The 20,823-nt window shown below is 57.8% G+C and overlaps 6 protein-coding genes across 6 annotated transcripts; 2 read left to right on the top strand and 4 right to left on the bottom strand.

Moving 5' to 3' along the window:
- Positions 1-3,705: 3,705 nt before the first annotated feature.
- Positions 3,706-9,646, top strand: LY79DRAFT_72047 (kinesin motor domain-containing protein). Its single transcript, XM_060565086.1, has 4 exons — positions 3,706-4,107; positions 4,243-4,566; positions 4,681-8,870; positions 8,928-9,646. Exons 1-4 carry the CDS (start codon positions 3,942-3,944, stop codon positions 9,513-9,515), a joined length of 5,268 nt encoding a protein of 1,755 aa, XP_060407832.1. The 5' UTR covers positions 3,706-3,941; the 3' UTR covers positions 9,516-9,646.
- A 762-nt stretch (positions 9,647-10,408) lies between these two features.
- LY79DRAFT_528331 (6-O-methylguanine DNA methyltransferase) lies at positions 10,409-11,032 on the bottom strand (the record flags this gene model as incomplete). Its single annotated transcript, XM_060556013.1, has 3 exons — positions 10,409-10,565; positions 10,682-10,805; positions 10,918-11,032. 3 exons carry the CDS (start codon positions 11,030-11,032, stop codon positions 10,409-10,411), a joined length of 396 nt encoding a protein of 131 aa, XP_060407831.1.
- A 1,433-nt stretch (positions 11,033-12,465) lies between these two features.
- Positions 12,466-13,386, top strand: LY79DRAFT_528344 (Alpha/Beta hydrolase protein; the record flags this gene model as incomplete). Its single annotated transcript, XM_060556014.1, has 1 exon — positions 12,466-13,386. The coding sequence occupies one exon, from the start codon at positions 12,466-12,468 to the stop codon at positions 13,384-13,386; it is 921 nt and encodes a 306-aa protein (XP_060407830.1).
- Positions 13,387-14,067: 681 nt separating this feature from the next.
- Positions 14,068-14,553, bottom strand: LY79DRAFT_528378 (uncharacterized protein; the record flags this gene model as incomplete). Its single annotated transcript, XM_060556017.1, has 1 exon — positions 14,068-14,553. The coding sequence occupies one exon, from the start codon at positions 14,551-14,553 to the stop codon at positions 14,068-14,070; it is 486 nt and encodes a 161-aa protein (XP_060407829.1).
- Positions 14,554-16,069: 1,516 nt separating this feature from the next.
- Positions 16,070-16,880, bottom strand: LY79DRAFT_571573 (uncharacterized protein). The gene has a single exon (XM_060559262.1). It carries the CDS (start codon positions 16,828-16,830, stop codon positions 16,174-16,176), a length of 657 nt encoding a protein of 218 aa, XP_060407828.1. The 5' UTR covers positions 16,831-16,880; the 3' UTR covers positions 16,070-16,173.
- A 579-nt stretch (positions 16,881-17,459) lies between these two features.
- LY79DRAFT_679627 (sulfate permease) lies at positions 17,460-20,395 on the bottom strand (the record flags this gene model as incomplete). The annotated part of the gene is made up of 3 exons (XM_060564527.1): positions 19,744-20,395; positions 18,135-19,690; positions 17,460-18,050 (listed from the first exon to the last, which is right to left on the bottom strand). Exons 1-3 carry the CDS (start codon positions 20,015-20,017, stop codon positions 17,460-17,462), a joined length of 2,421 nt encoding a protein of 806 aa, XP_060407827.1. The 5' UTR covers positions 20,018-20,395.
- Between the last annotated feature and the right edge of the window lie 428 nt (positions 20,396-20,823).

Genomic DNA, 20,823 nt, shown 5'->3' with positions numbered 1-20,823 from the left:
CTTTGGGACGGCAGCGTCGACACGGACACAGATGGACCGCTAAGACATACATCTTTCTGGAATCGTCCAATGCTCTCTCAGATGCGGTGGCAAGCGCACTGGCTTCCGCGTCGGTGTCTGTGTCTCTATCTGCGTCTGCGCCTCCGCAAGACCCTTGGATGCGGGCGAGAGGCGTGTAGAAGCGAGGATGGATGTTGTCGATGCTGAGATGGGTGGATCGAGCTTGCGTAATCAATTGGAGAGCGTTTAGATGGGATGAGAGGGCGGGTGGTTTGTGGTTTCAAGCCCTCGTTGTCTCCGACAGGTGATGATCATTTGTCACGTCGACAAGCACATGCCTCTGTTCATGCCTTTTGGTCTTATGACAGTCGACCTCGACTGAAGTCCCTCGATTCTTGTCGCCGTCGTCCTCGTTCGGCAGATGAACCAACTGAACAGGAGGAGGTCCTACTCCGCTGGGGAACTTCGCCGCCCCTCCCTTTCTCCTTGAAGAAAACAAGGGGGCAAGAGGTGGAAAAAAAAAAAAAAGGCGATAAGGCGGCCAGAAGAAGTGCCGGAGCAGGGATGAGGAGTTGTTTTGTTGTTTCACGCAAACCGCTGGTGCTTAATTTTCCTGCGTGTCAGTTGTTCCTGTAACGCTTCTGGTCAAAAGGCCGGGAGAACACAACAGGCGACACAGCAGGAGCATTGCATTCCTAAAAGTGGGAAGGGGCATTTGGACCAGTGGCTGGTCCCTGCGTCCGTCCGACTGCTAGGGTACGTACCTGTATGACTGGGGTCACCTACCTAGGTAGGTAAGTACTGATTGCCCTACGGAGGAGTACCTGATTCGTACCTACCTAAGTGCTGCAGGTACGAATAGAGTAAGTAAGTGCCTCTGTATGCCACTACATAGAGGCATAAGCGGGCACGTATCCGACGAGGTATTTTGCCTCGTGCTCCCAAGCCTCGGTGTAGGGTTTCCAACACTACGTATCGACACACCTATAGAAAGAAGGCACTGTATGTACGATTACCTATGTACATTGTGTGTATGTATGCATGTATGCATGCGTGTACAATGTATGTATGGATCCCTCACAGCACGGCACGTGACAGATGCACGTGCTCTGCATCTGTCGCTGGTACCTTGCATTGCAAATGCAGGCAGGTAGGTGGGTAATGGGGGAGGGGGTTTCTGCCTCCAGAGTGCCTGGCACTGGCACTCGTCTCGTCCGGCCCGGTCCCGCGTCGTTTTGGTGGTGTGCCGCTCTCTCCCCCGGACCTTCCTCGTTGGTGACGGGAGGTTTGTGGCGTGCCGCGCGTGGTACCTACGGTCTACCTACCTAGCGTGGCCTCGACCAGCGCGACATGGATGGGATGTCTGTGAAGCTCAAGATGGACTAGCGTATTCTGATGTGGGACCGGGGTGTTAGGGGCCAATAAGTTGGTTTCGCGGCCAGTCGTCGCCGGACCCCCCACCTTTTTTATTTTCTTTCCTTGTGCGAGAATCTGCTTTTTCCTCTGTTGGGACTTTTCCTTTTCCTCTCTTCCGTTTCTTGGCGAGTGGAGATGACTTTTGAAGGGTGTTTGAGTTTGAGGTAGGCTAATGATGCGGAAGGCAGGCAGGCACTTGGGATCCTTCGTCTAGAACTCGAGCGGACTGTCATCGGGTTTTTTTTTTTTTTTTTTTTTTTTTGGCTTGCAGACCTCTGCTGCCGCCACTGGTCTGATCTGACGACCGTCCCAGGTTGAAGAGTCGGCAAACGTGGGTGATCCCTGGATGCCACGGCTTCTCTTTCTCCCCGAGCACCCACCTGATGGAGAGATGTACACATGTACCGAGATTAGGCGGGTAGGTACATGGTAGCAATGTACCTGTACTATGCACCCTCTCGAGTCTCCCCCCATTACCGTTTAGCGAGCACGGTGGCAGGCACCTCCATCCACAGATCCCTGTCGTAGACCCTGTATCTGCGGTGCACCTACCGCAGTAGGGGTATACCAATAGTAAGGGTCGGAGTCTCGACTGTTGTCTTTCTCGTCATTGTCCTGATGCGAAAGCTCTGCAGACACTTTGTAGGTTCCGCTGATGACTGGAGGGATTGAATTGCTTGCTTGCTTGCTTGCTTGCACACTGGTAAAAGGTTGCTTTGCCTGGATGGCGTTCTTACTTGAATGTTGTGCTAAACCATGCCCGGAGCATTTGGTGCAGCACTGCTTCCGACCAAGTGATTCGATGTTGACGTAGACGCCGTTTGTTGTCTGTTCTGCATTTGGTTTGAACCTCGGGGCCTTTAAGCTCCTTTTTTAGATACATACCTACGTGCAGCTAAAGGAGTTACAGGTAGAGGTACGGATAGCTCCCGAGTACATTCCCCGGAAGTGGCTGAGAAGGAAGCTCATTGCGTCCGTCCTTCCTTCTTAGCCCTCCTGTCCATTCCATGCCTCGCTGTCGTCTTAATCGCCCGCCGCCTCCTCCGGCTGTTGCTGTTGCTGTTGCTGTTGCTATTGCTGACCAAACAAAGAAACCCTCCGTTCTCTGTCCGCATATCGCAAGTCAGCCCTGGTCACCATACCATCTCTATCGAGACGATCAGCCGCGGATTGATTACATGTGTAGTAGTAAGAAGCACCACCATCGCCATCTTCTGCCATTCCGGAATCGGCCCCCAGAAGACAGACAGGCAGACACACAGGCAGATAGACACGTTCACATTTCATACGGGGAACGGGCGCATCCGTCACATCTCTCGCGCCACCCAATCACACCGAGCCGTCGACGCGCTCCTAATTTGCGGCACATCCACCCACGCCCCTGGTTCACTGCCCACCACCCACAGGTACCTGCGCGACGACTCCTCGACCCTGGAAGTGTGGACTGTGCAGCAGTGTGTTGACAAGCAACAAACACGACCAATGGCTGGACCACCCCCCCCCCCCTGCCTATCATCCCCTATCTTCTCCTACGCCAGTGGCTAGTCTAACCATTCCAGCCAAGTCCATCTGCTTGTTCCTACCTGCAAGGACAGGATACCGGCACACGGGACAATTGCACCACTGCAGAGCGCTGTGAGCCACACAACACACACACACACAGACACCCACACACCCACATCCACACCCTGGATGCCGACTTGGCCACGCTGCCGTGGGCCTCTCTCCCCTCCACACATACCACACCACCTCTCTCGCTTTCTCCCTCTCTCTCCCTCCCTCTCTCACACGCGCTCGCTCTCTGTGTCGTCCAGGTCTGCAGCAACAAAACAGCTCAACATCCCAGACTGCTCTTTCCCTGCCTGCGACTGTCTCCCACAAATCCAACGCCGCCGAAAGAATCCGCCAACGCATTGCATTGCACCCCACCGCAACAACCGGCAACCGAGCAGCGCAGCCGTGGGCGAGGCTTCTGTTCTTTCTCTTTTGCGTTTGTTTGTTTGTTTGTTTGTTTGTCTGCCTGGCTTCGTTTACCCAACGACACAACGTATGACGCTTGTGTCTCTCAACTTGCGCCGAGCTGCTGCGTTTGCTCCGCCGCCGCTGCTACCGTAGTCAAGGGCAAGGTGAGAAGGGGCAAAAAAAAAAAAAAAAAAAGTCAGCAAGAGAGCGAGTCTTTGAGAAGACGTCTACGACGTCCCCGTACGCGAAGCATAATCCAACATTGCATGGGAATCGTCACTCCCGCTCCTGGGACCCTCCACGCACGCCAATCCGCACCCACGTCGGATTCCATCCCTCTTTTGAGACATTGGCACATCCGAGCTAAATACACTACACTGGGCTGCATAGACCAGACTGTACGATACAGGGTTACGGCCTGGGCTCTTGTTTGGTCTGCCAGATATCAACCCAGCCCCTATCGGCCCTGCCGTTTGCCTCGCGCGCCATTGGCCTAATACAAGGCGGTGCCCATTCCCTCCGCGAGGCCCATCCGAGGCGCTTCTCCGCTACTTACTTCTACCATGGCCAGCTCGCCGCCAGCCTCTCCTGGGAATTATCTCCCCCAAAGACCGATGAGCGCAATGGTGCGACCCTCCCCACGAAGCAACAGCCGCATGAGCACGACGAGCAGGCAAGGTGGTGGAAGCAAAGCCTCTGATGAAGATTCCCGAACCGCGGTCAAAGTCGGTAAGTCTAAGAACCCTCACCGTCGTCCCCGTCCGTCGCCCTCCCGCGACAACTCGTCTTGTCTTATCCTCCCCCCTCCCCTTCCCTCGTTGTTGGACAACGCACCGCTAACTGCCCATTTTTCTTCTCAACCAGCCGTGCGCGTCCGACCGCCCCTCAACCCGAACGATCCTGGCTATGATTTGATCCCTCAGCGGTTCCAGCGATCCATGGTGCAAGTCACGTCTGATACGAGCTTAGCGATCGACTCACCGCAAGGGAAAAAGCTTTTCGTCTTTGACCGTGTCTTCGGCTCCGACGTCGACCAGGAGGGTGTATGGGATTACCTCAACGACTGTGTCACTGCCTTCATCCAGGGTTACAATGTCTCTCTACTGGCTTACGGCCAGTCGGGAGCCGGAAAGTCGTATACAATGGGCACATCCGGCCCCAGCGAGCAGGGTGACGTCGAAATGATGGGTAAGTTGCACCACGACCATATCTCTCGCTATTGTCTTTCCTTCTGGTTCCTTTCCGAATCGGTGACCGAGCTCGGCTCTGGATGGGCCCGTTGGCTGATAATTTAACCTCTAGGTGTAATCCCGAGAGCGGCGACGGCCTTGTTTGAAAAGCTAGACGGGACGAAGAAACAAACGAACCGCGGCTCCATGTCGCATCTTAGAACGCCGGCCCGATATTCCTCTCATGGCTCTCAACCGTTGGCCGACAAGAACTGGTCGCTCAAGGCAACTTACCTCGAAATTTACAACGAGCAGCTGCGCGACCTCCTCGTCCCCGACCACGTGCCTCAAAGCGAGCGCAGCGCCGTCACCATCCGTGAAGATGTCAAGGGTAACATTATCCTGACCGGCCTGCGACAGGTCGAGATCAGCTCGGTGGACGATCTGATGAATGCGCTGGAATTTGGCTCGACCCTCCGGCAGACAGATGCAACGGCAATCAATGCCAGGTCTTCCCGGTCTCATGCGGTCTTCAGCCTCAACTTGGTGCAGCGGAAGAGCGGACTTCAGGGCTCAAACGGCGGCGACAAGCGTTTCTCAGTGCCCATCGAAGCTATGACGGGGTCCGAGACCTGGGTGACCACCGACAGCAAGCTCCACTTTGTCGACCTGGCGGGCAGTGAACGGCTCAAAAACACCGGAGCACAAGGCGAGCGTGCCAAGGAAGGCATTTCCATCAACGCCGGTCTCGCCGCGCTCGGCAAGGTCATCTCGCAACTCTCTTCGCGACAACCCGGATCTCATGTCTCATACCGCGACTCCAGACTGACCCGCCTGCTTCAAGACTCGCTTGGCGGAAACGCCATCACCTACATGATTGCCTGCGTGACGCCGGCAGAGTTCCATCTGAGCGAAACGTTAAACACTGTCCAATACGCCCAGAGAGCCCGGGCCATCCAGAGCAAACCGAGGATTCAGCAGGTGGAGGAGGGTGACAAACAGGCCATTATTGATCGTCTGAAGGCCGAGGTTGCTTTCCTGCGGGAACAAGTCCGTAGCGCGGAGCGAGGAGGAGGCGAGCGGCGCATAGCCTCCACCGGCGACCGGTCCGAGCGTCACAACGAACGCGAGCACGAACTGCAAAATCAGCTGTTGGACGCTCAGGAGAACTACACGACGCTTAGCCAACGCCACGCAAAGCTTATCGCCGAGATGGCCAGGGCCCGTGATAACGAGGCCGCCGAGAACGACCTGCACGAAGAGTCCATGGACGACACCGCAACTGAGCGACTGAACCGTTCCAACTCGTTTGCCGCAGCAGTCGAACAAGTCGTGCTCGAATACGAAAAGACGATCCAGACACTCGAACAATCTCTGTCCAGCACGCGCGGGACGTTGGCCAGTACTGAAGCAAGTCTGCTGGAGAAGGAGAGCAAGTGCACCTACGTTGAAACCATCAACACCCAGCTGCAGGCGCGGTTGCAGAAGCTCATGGATCGTGAGGCGAGCACTGAAAATTATCTGCACGACCTGGAGAGCAAGCTCGACGGCCACACTTCCGGAGAAGAGAAGAACGCGACCATTGTCATGGAGCTGCGCAAGGAGATCGCGCGGGTCAGAGAGAATGAGGCGTCGTGCGAAGACTACATCTCTACCCTGGAAGAGCGCCTTGCCGAGGCGGACCAGGATGCCGAGCTGATGCAGCGCGAGATTGATCGCTTGGAACAGGTCATCGAGCGCCAGCGTAGCCTGGGAAAGCTCGACTCTCTGCTCCACGAGTTGGATCACATTCAAGGAGACAGCAAGGTGCCCGAGCCCGTCGCGGAGACCTCGAACGGGGTCGTACGAGCCAACGGCGATCACGCCCGAAACCAGTCGCTGTCGCGGATCGGCCGGATGAGCCAGAACGACGTGATCCCGGAGAACGTGGAAGGAGAGGCCGCCGCCACAGCCGAGGCAACCCACTCTGCGCATGTCGACAAGCAAGGCGGCAACGGCACCCATACCGAGACGCCCGATGCGAGGGAGCGGAACCTTGTGGCCGACATGTATGACTACCCGCCACCGAGCCCTGCCCAGTCCAGGTTCGTCCAAGACAAACTGGAGAATGTCACGCAGGAGCTCATCGATCTGCGTGTCGAGCACGAGACCACCGTCAACGAGTACGACTTGTTGCACGCCAAGTACGAAGAGGCCCTGCGCACCTTGGCGGATCTCCAGGATACCATTGACGAGTCCCGCCACCCCGAGCGCAAAGTGCGAGACTCCATGTTGTCCGTCACTTCTCCGACCCGGACCAGGCCTCCCTCATTCTTCTCCGATGCCAGGTCTAGCGGCATGAAGGATGGTGGCCCATTCTCGTCCCGCTCTCTTTCTTCCGAGCTCTCTTCCGCGCTGGACTCGCCCGCCATGGTTGACCCCTCAGATGCCGAGACGACGGGTACTGCCAAACCCTCAGCCGAACATCTCCTTCATCAGGACCTGCTGGTCACAGAAGTGGAGAGATTCAAGATGCTCGCTGCCGAGAAGGAGGACGCAGAGAGGGAGCTCGCCGAGAGATACACCCAGCTCGAGCAGAAGCACCACGAGGCTCTCGACATGCTCGAGGAGCTCAAGACCGAGGTCGCACAGGCCAAGGCCCTGGATGCATCTTCCCCGAGGGCCAGCCAGCCTGTCATCCGCCGCAAGTCCAGCCAGAACGTTATGATCATTGACCGTGCTCATCGATCTTTCGCCTCGCTCCGTAACATCGCAGCAGAAAATTTCGAAGGGCAGCCTGATGTAATGCAGAACTTTGAGCTGAACTTGAACGCCGCCATGCATGAGTTGCACGCCCGGTCGGAGCGGATCCAAGAGCTTGAAGCCGACGTTGCGTCGACCAAGAAGGAGATGGAAACCAAGATGGCCCTTATTTCCGGTCTCACTCGCGAGAGGTCTAGTTTGAAGGCTTCGCCGATGGATATGTCAATGGTGTCCAATCTGAAGAACCAGCTTGAGTTGAACGAACAACAGATGGCGGCGATGAGGGGGTCTCACGAGGCAACCGAGAAAAAGCTATTGGCCGAGCTCGAGAGTCTGCGTGCTACCCTCAACGGGACGCGCACAGAAGACGCTATCACCGAGACACTTGCCGCAAGTGCCGCGGCCGGTGCCGTTGCCGACGTTCCGGCAGCAACTACCGAGGTGACCGAGGCTTCGCAGGCGGCCGTCGACAACGACAAGAAGATCACGGAGCTTCAGACCGAACTGAGCACGTGGGAAGCAAAGCACCAGAACGCTCTTGACACCTTGCAGGAGACGGAGGCAAAGATGAAGATGACCATTGAGGAGCTTGAATCCGAAATCAGGTCGTTGAACGCCAAAGTGGCCGAGCAGTCCTCTGCACCCGATGCAGAGGGGATCAAGGATGTCGAGGCAAAGCACGAGACGCTTCTCAAGTCTCTTCGTGAAGAAATCGACGAATACAAGCTGGCTATCAACACCAATGCCAGCAAGGTGTCCGACCTGGAGGCCGCCCACTCCGCCACCAAAGCAGAGCTTGAGGAGGCCATCAGGGCCCGCGACCTGCACGAGACTCAGGCCAAGACGCAACACAGTCTGATCACCAACCTCGAGAACCAGATCGCGGCTCACGAGCAGGCTCTCAAGACCCACCAAGAGGGTATGAAGCTGTTGCACGAGAACCATGCTAGAGAGGTGGAGGAGGTGAGACGGGCCGAACAGAAGGGATACGAGGAACAGGTCGCTGTTCTCCTCAACGAGCACGCCGAGAACATCAGAGCCCTCGAGGGCGAGCTCAACGATGCCCGTGAAGACCTCATGAAGGTCGCTACCCAAGTAGCATTCGCCCTTGGCCTGGATGTTAGCATCGAGAAGCTCACCGAGCGCATTGAAGACCTGGTTGCCGATCAAAAGGCGCTCGGCAAGGTCCAGAAGAGGTACGGCGAGGTGGAGCGGCACGTTGTTGAACTGTCGGCAATCAACGATAACCTTTTGAGGGAGCTGGAGCAAGCCAAGTCCACCCTGTCGGATATCCTCATCGCTGAAGGCGACGCTGTGGCGAGCCCCGTTCCTCTACCTGCCCAGTTGTCTGCCATCCGTAAGAAAATCGCGGACCTCGAGAGCCGGAACAAGAAGAACTCTCGCCTGGTGGAGGAGCTCGAAGACCAACTCCAAAGCAACTTTGACGAGGTCCAGATGACCAACAACCGTCTCTCAACGTTGCAGATGGAGCGCAACGTGCAGATCGAAGAAGCACAGGCTGCCAAGTCCAGAGCCGAGAGCGAACTGGACTCGCTCAGAGCCGAATACGCAGCCCTTCAGGTCAGTCTTGCCGAGAACACGGGCCTGAGTGGAAGCCGGGACGCTAACAGGTCACAGGCCAGGATCGACGAGGCTTCTTCGAACTTTGGTCAGGTTCAGCATGCGGATTCCGCCAACTCGCCGCTTCGCAAGAGCGCTTCGGTGTCGTCGCTGCCGTCGCCGCCGCCAGCCATTCCTTTGCCTCCTCTGCCAGGCGGTGGGAACAACGCCTCCGGCCCCAACGGCACTGTGCCGAACACACCCACCCAGGCCGGACGACCTGGTAGCAAGGATAACATGGGTTCGATCAACCAGATCCAAGAAGACCAGGAGGCCCGTATCCGCACCATCGAGAAGCACCTCCAGGCCGAGAAGCAACTCACACAAACCCTGGAGGAGGCTCTCACAGATCTGGAGCGCCAATCCAACAAGGTCAAGGCCGACGGGGATGCTTGGCGCAAGCGCTGCGCAGAGCTGGAGATGGAGATCAAGGAACTCAAGGACCGCCCTGCACCCACGCCGCAGCCCGACAACCGCTGGAGCCTGCACGCCGTCGAAGAAGAGCGCAAGAAGCGCCAGGCCGCCGAGGCGCAACAGCGTCTCCTGGAGGAGCGCATGAACGCCCTTTCCAAGAAGAAGAAGAAGGGCTCCCTCAACTGTTTCTAGTCGAGGTCTTGTTGCCGGGGCCTCACGCCTCGCAAGGCTCGCGTCCGATTGGGCTCGTCCGCCGCGTGAGATTCGCAACTTGCACGCACTCTTCCAAGCATCACGAGGCGAGGAGGTGTAACTACGTCTCTTTACCTACTACTACTTCTTTTCTCCCCCCCCCCTTTTCCTTTGTTTCTTCTCAACTTCTACCAACCAACCCCTACCCTTTTCGCGAAACTGTATTTCTTGCACTTGCGACATGTTTTATGCTGCCGAAAAATGATTCCCCTTACGCATGGCGAAACCCAAAAAAACTGGGCAGGAGTTTCTTACACGGGGCGGCTCGCGCGTGCGTCGTTCTGCTGGCAGGGTTTGACGTTGAACCATTTTGCTTTTCTCTCCCTCAATACCACTATGCGACTTTTGCTCATGCGCCACGCACCAGTCTCCCCTTTACTTCTTTTTGTTTTCCATCCTAATTATTTCTCATATATGAAGACTTTTTTTTTTTTTTCCTCTTTTTTCTCTCTCTATGAATAGCAAGGCTGGCGGTGTGCTTTGACGAATGGCACGTGGGAAGGGATGACGCGTGGAAGTTCCTCGAGCGCATTCGTCGGGGTGCAGCTCTGGGCGGATGAAATGGAACGACGAGACGCCATCTACCTTGGTTAATGCTAGTTATGTGCCCCCATCGGATGCGGCCGATTGAATAAAAAGGACATTTGGGTGTTCAATTTGTCTTGGCGTGTGTGATGTGATGTGATGCCGTGTTTCCCCATCAATCGGGGGGACGTGGGGGTTGTTGTTTTGTTAGAGGCGTGGTCAACGGTTGTGTTACCCGAGGCAATCATCAGTCCCCCCCCCCCGAAATATCCCTTCACCCTCCTCCTTCAAGACTTTTTGGGAATGATTCACTGCCCGCTGCTGGCCTCTTCGGAAGGAAGGGCCTCGGGAAACCAGCCGTAGGTTTCAAAGTCAACATGGAACTCGCCCATGGCGGCCTGCGAGACCTCGACGTCCTCGGCTTCGAGAGCGGCGGCCTGGCTGCGAGCGCCGGAGGGTTGAGAGCTGCGAGGGGACATGGGTTTAGTTCCGGGACGGCGCACGCGAGGGGTGTGTGTGTGTGGCGACCGGGGGCGGCTGGCCAACGGAAACAGCGTCCAGAAAGATGAGCGTGAACGTACCGCGGCGAGATTGTGCCCTTGGCATTGATGACGCGCTGCCACGGGACGGTCTCGTTGTTGAACCGCGACGCCGGGTCGGAGGGGAGGTGTTTGAGGCAGATGCCCACCTGGCGAGGGCGTTCGGCTGGACACGGGACAAGGCTGTTGAGCGAGAATGGAGAGGTGAAGTTGAGGGAGGTAAAGGGAAGGGGAAGGGGGAAAGGGAAGGGGTAGGAGTGGGGGGGAGCATAACTTACGGGTGCCGATGAGCTTGGCGATGTGGCCGTAGGTCGTCACCCTGCCGAAGGGGATCTCCTGGACGGCGGCGTAGACGGCGTGGAAGAAGGCCTCGGCCTCCTCGGTGCGCGGCATCTTGGTCCGGAGGTGTGCGGGGCGGGGAGATGCGGCTCCGAGTGCCGGAAGGGGATGAGAACGGGTGTTGTTGATGATGATGATGATGATGATGATGATGATGATGCTGTGGGAAGATGTGCTGATGATGTAATCAAAGGCGATGAATATTCGAAGGGCGGTCTTGATGTTTGCGATGTGGTTTTGATTGGTCAGCGGCCCTCTTCCCCTCGGTCGGATTTACCTTGGTTACAGAGGTGTATTGAGGACAATGTGTAGTTCCGTTGAAAGAGACGCATAATACATACCGTCTTTGGAAACCGGCTACTGACTGGCCTCGGGCGTGATAGCGAAGCTCAAGTGCTGGCATCGTTTGCTCATATTGCAATTTTCCCTTTCATGAAGGATACACCACCCCCTTCTTTCTCGTCTTTTCAACCAAGCAAGAGATGATTGGCTTCGTCCTTTATATCATCGGTACATTCTCGACCTGGGGGACCCGGCAGTCGTAGCCAGCAGCTTTTCGACCGGGGGGTTTTTTTTTCTTTCTTTTTTCTGTAAGAGCAGATGTAAAACGATCAAGACGTGCATTCAGCCAGCGGCTATTCAGCCAATCCAAACGTTTCATCGAATTTTCTTTTTTTTACCTTTTACTTTTGTGTTTCGCATTGAGAGTGGCAGGGTACGCGGGCATAAATGTCTTGTTCTTTTCTGATATTGACGCGCGTGGAACTATATTGTTTCTGTGTTCCCCTATCTCGCTCATATGTTTCCACTCTGCCAAGCACGCGATCCGCCTTGCAACTACCAGACACCTCTTCTCGGAATTTCGCTGTCGACTTTCGCAATACAGCAGGCATTGCACCGCCGTGGGTGTCTATCTTGTCCGCCTGTTGTGATACACCATCGTTGGTGGCGGACGAGAGGGGACCTAGAGCTGGATACCAAGTGCTTCCCCCCCCCCCCCCCCTCGCCCAAAATCTGCGGGTCGACTCACGGCATTCTTGTCCGGTGGTGCCGGGCCGCGAGAGCCGCACTCGGCGTTGCGGCAATGGAGGAGGCTTCGTGTAGGTGAGAGATGCTGCGAAACCTCGACCTCGGCTAAGAAACAACAACCTCCGAGATCGCATCACGGCCGACGCCCCCGCGTTCTCGACTTCGTCCCGGACCCACCGCCCACACTCTTGAGTCGTGTGGGGGCGGGGAGAGAAGCGGTTCCGAGTCTGTGCATTAAAGGGGGGGGACCTCTTCCCTTCGCCCATACTCTGACACGATAAATCCGTGTTGTTCTCTTGCAGTGTTTCTTTCTTGTAGCGTTGTATAGCTGTGTATCTCAGTCTTCACTCTTGGGCCGTCAACAGTTACATCGAGCGAGGACCACCCCCCGCCAGCAAACCCGCCGCGCGCCTTTCCCAGCGTTTCTTGTATTCTCTCTCTCTCTCTCTCTCTCCAACATGGAAGCCTACGTCAAGTCTCGAGAGGGCCGGCCCCAGCTGATCCAGAGCCTCCTGGCCGCGCTCCCGCCGCTGGACCCCTCGCTCGAGGAGTTCCGCGACGTCGCGACGCTCCCCGACGGCTACGGGATCGACCTCCAGATCGTCCGGCCGCGCGGCGTCGACGAGAGCGACGGGGGAGGCCGGCCCCTGATCCTGCTGTGGTCCGGCGGCGGGTTCATCGTCGCGGGCGTCGAGCCCGTGACGCGGCCGGCGCGCGAGTTCGCGCTCGAGTTTGGCGCCGTCGTCGTCAACGCCACCTACCGGCTGGCGCCCGAGAACAGGTTCCCGCGGTCCGTCAAGGACGGGTACGAGACGGCCGTCTGGCTCTCCGAGAACGCCGCGCGGTTCGGCGCCGACGTCGCCAAGGGCTTCGTGCTCGGCGGCTACTCGGCGGGCGCCAACATCGCCGCCGTCGTCGGCCAGCGGTCCGGCGTGGAGGGCCTGGGCGTCACCGGCACCATGCTGGGCATCCCGCTCCTCGTCGTCAAGGAGATCGTGCCCGAGAAGTACGCGGCCGAGTGGGTGTCGCGAGAGGAGAACGCCACGTGGAGCCCGGCCTTCACCAGCGCCCTCGTCGACGACGTCGTGATGCGCGGCCTCGAGCCGGACGTCAGGTCGCCGTGGTTCTCGCCCGTCAACGACCCCGCGGCGCTGCCCAAGTGCCCCAGGGCCTACATCCAGGTCGGGGACCGGGATCCGCTGAGGGACGACGGGCTGGTCTACGCGAAGCTGCTGCGGGACAACGGCGTCGAGGCCAGGGTCGACAGGTACCCGAACTGGGGCCACCAGGGCTGGTCTATCTACGCCCCCGCCGACTCGCCCGCGAGCTTGGGCCCGGACACGATGAACGGGATGAGATGGCTTCTTGGCAAGGAGTAGTGATCGAGAAAGCGGACAAATAGAAGCTTGTGAATTTATACATCCATCGATCCGCGTCCAGGGTGTTTTGTTAGCATGTTGCTTTAATTCGACCTGTGTGAGCGTTCTTGCCTGTGAAGGTCCTAACAACCTTGTACTGAACATTCGGTTCGACGTCTTGTCACGTTCAATGAATGGGACTGGGTGTGGCTCCTCGAGTGAAGACCGAACTGAACGAGTGGGTTGGGTTACTTGACGCTGTTGGGTCTTGGATGGAAACAACTATCAATGACCTTAACCCACTACTTTTTCACCCAGAACCAGCTTGACATACTAAACGAGACAAGCGTCATCCACCCTTCTCTCTTCACGCGACGGACCAATTCACAGCGGAGGAAGGGGCACCGGCATTTGCTGCTTCAGATGTGTGACTCGAATTGGGTATCGTAGCTGTGTTCGTCCAACTCCACGCTAAACGTAACTGATGTCCTGTTACCACGTTCAAAGGCAAACAAGAGCAACTCGGCCGAGTAGTGAACGGAGATGCATTAAGTTTGTTCAGGATCCCCCCTCTTCCCCGGTGACCGTGACCTCGATACGTCTGTCTCCCGTCCTCGTCCCCCCCTTCGCCACCGCCCGTCGCTTTCTTTTGATGCAACACAACAACAACAACAACAACAACGAGAAGACGGCCTCATGCTCTTACGGCATGGTCAACCAGATACCGCCCATGAAGAACAGGGCAAGGGCGCAGCAGAAGATGATATCAGGCCCGACGTCGAGGGGCTTCGGGACGGGGATGTTGGAGAACTGGAGGACGGTGCGGATGGTGAAGTTGTTGGCGGCCTCCTGGATGGCGAGGGCGGTCAGGTTGCCGCAGGCCTCGTTGAGGGGGCGGTCCATGATGACGGAGGGCAGCTTGGCGATGGCGGTGTCGAGCACCTCGGCGTTGAACTGGTTGCCGTTGGGCGAGGCGGCGAAGAAGGTGGCGCGGTAGGTGCTGTTAGAGCCGACGGTGGAGAGGTTGGCGATGCGCGAGTACTCGCCGCACGACATGATGGTCGACTGGGCCGGCGCGGCCTGGCGGACGACGACGGCCATGCCGGGAACCTCGATGGCCTTGGCGAAGGCGGCGTCGGCGAAGACGGAGACGGCCAAGAGGACCCGAGCGAAGCCGAAGGCGTGCATCTTGTCTTTTGTGTATATATATAACAGTATATATATATATATATATATGTATATGTGTATGTGTGTGTGTGTTTTTTATATCCTTCTCTTTCTTATCGCGAGATGTATCACTCGAGTGTGCGTGCTGAGGGCCGATCGATCGGGGGGGGGTTTGTTGTCGTTGGCGATGATGGTAGGATATCGGGATGTATACAAACACACACGCACACACACGACTTGGGAGAGCTAACGAGAGGACTGCGACAAAAACGACCCTACTGGACAAACGACACCCAAACGTTAAAAGTGGCCGGCCACTGAGAAGCGAAAGAATGTACGCAAAAAAGTAAAGAGGTCGGGAAAGGAATAAAAAAAAAAAAAAGGTTGCGTCGGGAAAACGAGGTAAAGTGGCAGCAGACACTGAAAACAGAGGGAACGAGAACCCTTACGTGGTTATATGCGGTATGGCAAAGGGGGGGGGGGGGGTGGTGGGACGGGTGCCTCTCGTGGGTGGTACCAGGGGTTGAAGAGCCTGAGACGAGATGACACATTTGGGACTTCAGATCGGACGGGCGGGTTCGTCTTTGGGGAGAAAGCCGCGCTGGGGCTGTCTGATCTGATCCCAAAGAGAGACGCACGCAACTTTGACTCTCTTGTCTGACGGGCTGCGAGTTGTGGCCTGGTTTTAATTCTAAGTTAAGACATGGATTGAGTTGACGGGGACTCTTTGTCGGGGTATATATCTCGCGCTGCAACTAACTACACCACTATTAGGTACGGACAGACAGACAGACAGACAGACAGACAGACAGGCACACACACACACAGACAGGAATGGGCTGCAAGGTGACAAGCTCTTGGAGATCGCCCGACGATGGATTTGATTGCCTCACCCTTTTCTTCTTCTTTCTATTCGAGCACGGACCTATCAACGGGCGAGCAGCCCAATAATACCCGCCAAGTGGTCCGGCTGTGGCCCCCTCCTGTTTGATCCTCGTCGGTCAATGTTTTTGGTCGCCGCTAGCATGACCGGTCCACGGAATCGAGCCAGTCACAAGGCATGTCCGGCCTGGGAGAGCCGAGCAGCAGGCGCCCTCCTTGGCCATCCTTCTTTTATGCTTCTGTCACCTGAGAGGCAAGCAGCTTGGGGAGGGGGGGGGGGGGGGGGCGGGGTGACTAGGGCCACAGCTAATCCCAATCGTGGCCGCTCTCCGCGCGTGTGTGTCTCGAGGAACGGTAGGTGGTGGGTGGTGTGGTGGTGTTGTGTTGGGTATTTTACCGCCGGCGTTATTCCTCTCCTGTCGAGGACCAAAAGGCGCACAGGGGTGGTGGTGGTGGTGTGTGCCGTCAAAGTCACATTATCATTAATCACCCGCAAATCATATGCAGTACAGATGCGCGCTGCCCGATGTGATGATGTCCATGTCGGACAGACACCGACAGTCGTCCATCCATCTGGAATGCCGTCGTCCCGGTGCCCCAGCGTCGGTTCCTTGACCGGGGCCTTTTTGTCCAATGTCCATGTTCACGCCCAAAACGCCTTGCCAAATCACCATGCCAGATCCGAAATAAATCCCGAAGAGCCCTCCCTCCGCTTCCCCTTCCCCTTCCCCTTCCCCTTCCCCCTGCCCTGCCCTGCCCTCACGCAGCCCTCATCGCTGCGTCCACTGCCCTCGCCGCCCTCGACCCTTTGCCCGGCGGCTTCTGCAGCTTCCCGCCGAGGTTCCCCAGGCTCAGAGGCTTGGGCTCCACGGGCGCGATGCCGCACTTGATGCTGATGCTCGCGAAGAAGCCCCCCACCGGCCGCAGCTCCTCCTGGAACACGGCCAGGTTCGCAAACTCGGTGCACCGTGACCCGCGGAACAGCTTCGCCTCGCACCCGTCCGCCTTGTTGCCCGCGAATATCCCGCACTGCGCCGTCTCGGACAGCTCGTAGCACTGCCCGTCCCTGCTCGTGAACGCGGGCTCCCTCGCCGCGTCCGCCGGCAGCACCATCGTGACGAACGCCGACCCGCGGCACGTCTTGACGCCCGGCGAGCTCTCGAACAGGTGCACCGTGATGGGGATCGGCGGTTTGTTCTGCTGCTGCGGCGCCGTCGCCGTCGCCGTCGTCTGGTTGGGCCCCGTGATCTCGACCTGCTCGGCCGTCGCGATCGGGGACTGGGGCGATAGTGCCGGAGGAGGATTCGGTGGCGGATCTTCGCGGTCTACGACCTGCGGAATCGCGAGGACGGCGGAGGCGAGCCACGCCGCCGCCACGAGGGAGGCTCGCAGTATTGAACCTGACGATAGTCGCATGCTTTTCTTTTCTTTTCTTTTCTTTCCGTCTCGTCTCGTCTCGTCTCGTCTCCTTTTCCTTTCTTCTAGAGACTGGCCGCGGTCAGGACAAAAGTAGTAGTAGCCTTGGAACAGTTGCAGACAGAGACTTGAAGGGATTTTTTTTTTGGATGAAATCCGCGCGCCGACGCTCGAGCTTTTGTCCAAAGAGGACCGACCGATCGGCAGCGTTGCGACAATGTCACCGTGGACGCCAAGCCGCATCACCCATGTTTCAGGTAGACTCCTTATTGACTCGATGCACGGATTACAGCCTCGAAAGAGGCACTGGCGGGGAAAAAGGGCTTCATAACGGCCAAGACAATCCAATTGAAAGGGGACGGACGTGTGCACGTCGTGATTCAACAAGAAGACTTAACAATCATGTTTGCCATCGGCTCAGCCCTATCTAGAGCGACATATGCAACAATAAGAGCATCTTCATGACTCTGGTATCAGTATCTAATAATATGTATCGAAGAACAATCCGCTGCGCCCACGTCCTCGCCCGTGTATGGTGACAAACAGCCAAATGTTCTTTTGTTATTTATTTATTCTTTGGTAATTTTCTAATTATCATTTTTTTGGTGTCGTTTTTTCCCCCTCATCTTTTAACCACCCTTCAAAACCGAGTTCGCCGGCGACTCCCGGCCCTCACTCTTGCTCTCGGCGTTCAGGATGGCACTCTCCACGGCCGCGGCAACGTCGATGTGGAAGAACGGCCTGTTCATGCCCTGAACGGCGGCGAGCTTGCCGTCCCCGCGGCCCGCCACCTGCGCCGCACCGCCGTCGTTGCCTCCGTTGCCCCTGGTCGGGGCGATGGCGTCCTCCTCGTCGCCGCGGCTGCGCCGGGCGGCCATCTGCGGCGCGTGGTCGGGGGCCGAGTCGACGGGCGCGAAGCTGTAGATGGGCTTCCACCGGCTGAGGTTGCCCTCGTCCTTGACCGAGGGGAAGCCGAAGCCGGCGGCGGCGAGCGCCCGCCGGGTCCAGCGGTTGTTGACGTTGGCAAAGTGCCACTCGACGACCTCGGGCTCGGCGTAGTGGTCCAGCTGGTTGCGCACGTCGATGAGGCCCTGGATGGACGTCACGTCCATGTGGTTGACGGCGGAGCAGTCGAGGATCACGGCCCGGACGATCGGGCGCTGGTCGTCCATGTCGATCTTGGCTCCGCGCCGCGGGCCGGGGTCGTTCCAGGGGCGGTCCTGCAGCATCCACGTCAACATCTAGGGAACCGTGGGGAGTGGGAGGGGGGGGGTTAATGGTAAAAAGAAAAAAATGCGACTTACGCCAAGCTTCTCATAACGGTCAAGCATTGTGCGGCGGGCGTTCCTCTGGATGTACTCGACCAAGCGGTCCATGTAGTGTGCCTGGTTGGTGTAGTTGAAGCCCTCGCCGAAGCGGTAGACGAACACGCCGGGGTAGGGGGTCTCGACGTCGATGTGGGGGTTCGAGCCGTCATCCTTCTCGAGGGGGATGTAGGCCTCGCGGGACGGGACGTCGACCGACTCGCCCTTTTCGTTGAACGGAACTCCCTTGCCGGCGGTATCCTTGGTGGCGCGGTACACTCTGACGCGGCCGAGGAAGCGGCCCTTGGCCTTTGCGAGACGCACCAGAAGGAGCGCGGCGGAAGCGCAGATCGTGAGGTAGATGCCGTTCTCGATGGTGGTGAAGATGGTGAGGAAGACACCGGCAAAGAAGATGAAGACCTCGAGGGGAGACACCTCCCAGAACCGGTACACGACCTCGGGCGGCGTGATGAGGTCACCCACGGCGTGGATGATCAGGGCGGCTAGGGAGGCCATCGGGATGTAGAAGAAAACCGCCGTCAGGGCGTACAGGGCCAGGAGGACGATGACGGCGGTGAAGATGCCGGCAAGCGGCGTGCGGACTCCGGCCTTGGCCTTGATGGCGGTTCGGGAGAACGAGCCGGTGGCAGGGTACGCGCCGAGGAAGGGCCCGAACAGGTTCGTGAAGCCGACGGCAACCAGCTCCTGCGAAGGGTTGATGACATAGTTGTTGACTCTGCCGAAGGACTTGGAGATGGCGATGTGCTCGATGATGAGGACGATGATGGTCACCGGCAGATCGGGCGCGATGGCCGAGAGGAGCTCGGTATCGATCTTGGGCGCCCCGGTGTGCCGGAAACCGCTGGGTACGATGCCGAGGATCTTGAACTTGGCCTTCTTGGCACTCCAGTTGACGTGGCGGTTGACGAGCCAGCTGACCAAGACGTAGAGGAGTATGACAAAGGCCATGCGGAGGGTCGACATGAAGAACCAGAACTTCTTCCTGTTGGGCTGCCGGTCCGACATGAAGTTGCAGAAGGAACGGACGGCGTACAGCAGGAACAGGGCGGTCAGACCCATGGCCGCGTCGAGCCGGGCCGTCGGCAATGCCTTGAGGCTGTCGATGATCACCCGGTAGGTGGCGTTGCGGGTGACGACGCCTTGCAGGCCGAGGAGGGCGGGCACCTGGCCGGCGGCAATGCTGATGGCGGCGCCGGTCATGAAGGAGGTGATGGCCACGAGCGGGATGAACTCGACGATCCAGCCCAGCCGCACCAGGCCGATGAACAGCAGGACGGCGCCGGCGATGACGGCCAACGCCTGGGAGATCTGCGGCCCGCTGTACTGCGGGTGGGAGTCTTGCACGCGCAAGACGATGTTGCCGACGAGCTGCGACATGACGGCCACCGTCCCGATGGTGATGTCCTTGGATGTCGCGAACGCCCAGTACAAGAGGAAACCGACGAACGACGTGTAAAGACCGTACTCGGGCGTCAACTTGGCCAGGATTGCATAAGCCATGCCCTGGGGAATGACCACGAAACCAACCGTTACACCTTCGTACGACCTGTCAGGCTATTGTTCTGTCCGATGAAGGAAGGAGACTTACCGGCAATCACGTCGCCAAGGAGCCATGTCGCGTTGTAGTGGAAGATCCAGGACCAGAAGGGGAACAGGCTTTTGAGGTAGGCGACCGCGCCGTGGACCGTCGGTCTGTGTGCGTAGAGAAACTCGGCGACGGTGGGCTCCTCCTCCTCGTACTGCTCGATGGAGCGAAAGGAAGCCGCGGCCGACTGGACGGCCTCGGTAGGCTCGTTGCGGTATCGGGCGTCGACGTCGATGCCGAGACCCTTGGCCAGGGTTCGTCCGACGGTGCTCGGCATGGCAGGGCGGGGGCGTCCTTTGGGACGGTCTCCCTGGAGAAATATTCCTTCAAGAGATCGATCCCGGATGCCGCGGTGGTGCTGGACTTTGACGTCCGGACGACAGCTGAGAGGAAGGGATGGCGGGGGAATGGAAGACCGCGCAGGAGGGGGAGGTGTGCGTGTCTATTATAAGAAGATGCTGCCTGGGGCCAGGAGACGACCAACTTAATCGACGGAAGACAGGGTCAGGTAGGAAACCTTATTATTTATATGCGGCAACAAGACGTGAGTTGTGATGATGCTATCCCTTCTGGGGAGTAAAGCTTGGCCGCGTCGCCAAGAACCATGGCTTCGGATCGTCCAGGTCTCGCCAAGGGCTCAGTTGGAGCCCTGTTGGTAACGTACTCCCACATGCGGCCCGGGACGGGGGGGAGTGAACGCGGATGAACGCCATTTTTCTGACGACATTGTCAATATTGGTTGCGTTGCATTGGGCCAACACCCTTCAACTCTCCTTCGCCTGCTTCTCATTTGTCTTTGCTTGACCATGTAGAGAAATTAGCCTCACGCCCGGCCGGCGCCTTCATCCTGGGAATTGATATGGCTCACTGGGATAATCCATGTTCCGGCGTAGCATCTCTCATCTCTGTAGGCTAGGCCACCCCGAGGGGGGACACGCATTCTACACAGTCCGCACATTTTTACACCTTGGGACGAGCTAATCAGGGGGGTTCTGTCGGCTGGAACTGTCTGTATGAGTATTGGTGTATGTACGTGGAATGCTGCGAAGGTTCGGGTGCACCACTTCCTCTTCCACTCTTTGG

This window comes from Colletotrichum navitas (genome assembly GCF_030913465.1).
Source record: "Colletotrichum navitas strain CBS 125086 chromosome Unknown LY79scaffold_128, whole genome shotgun sequence".
Taxonomy (NCBI): domain Eukaryota; kingdom Fungi; phylum Ascomycota; class Sordariomycetes; order Glomerellales; family Glomerellaceae; genus Colletotrichum; species Colletotrichum navitas.
Note: the sequence above shows the minus strand (reverse complement) of the source record. Positions and strands in the feature narration are given on the sequence as shown.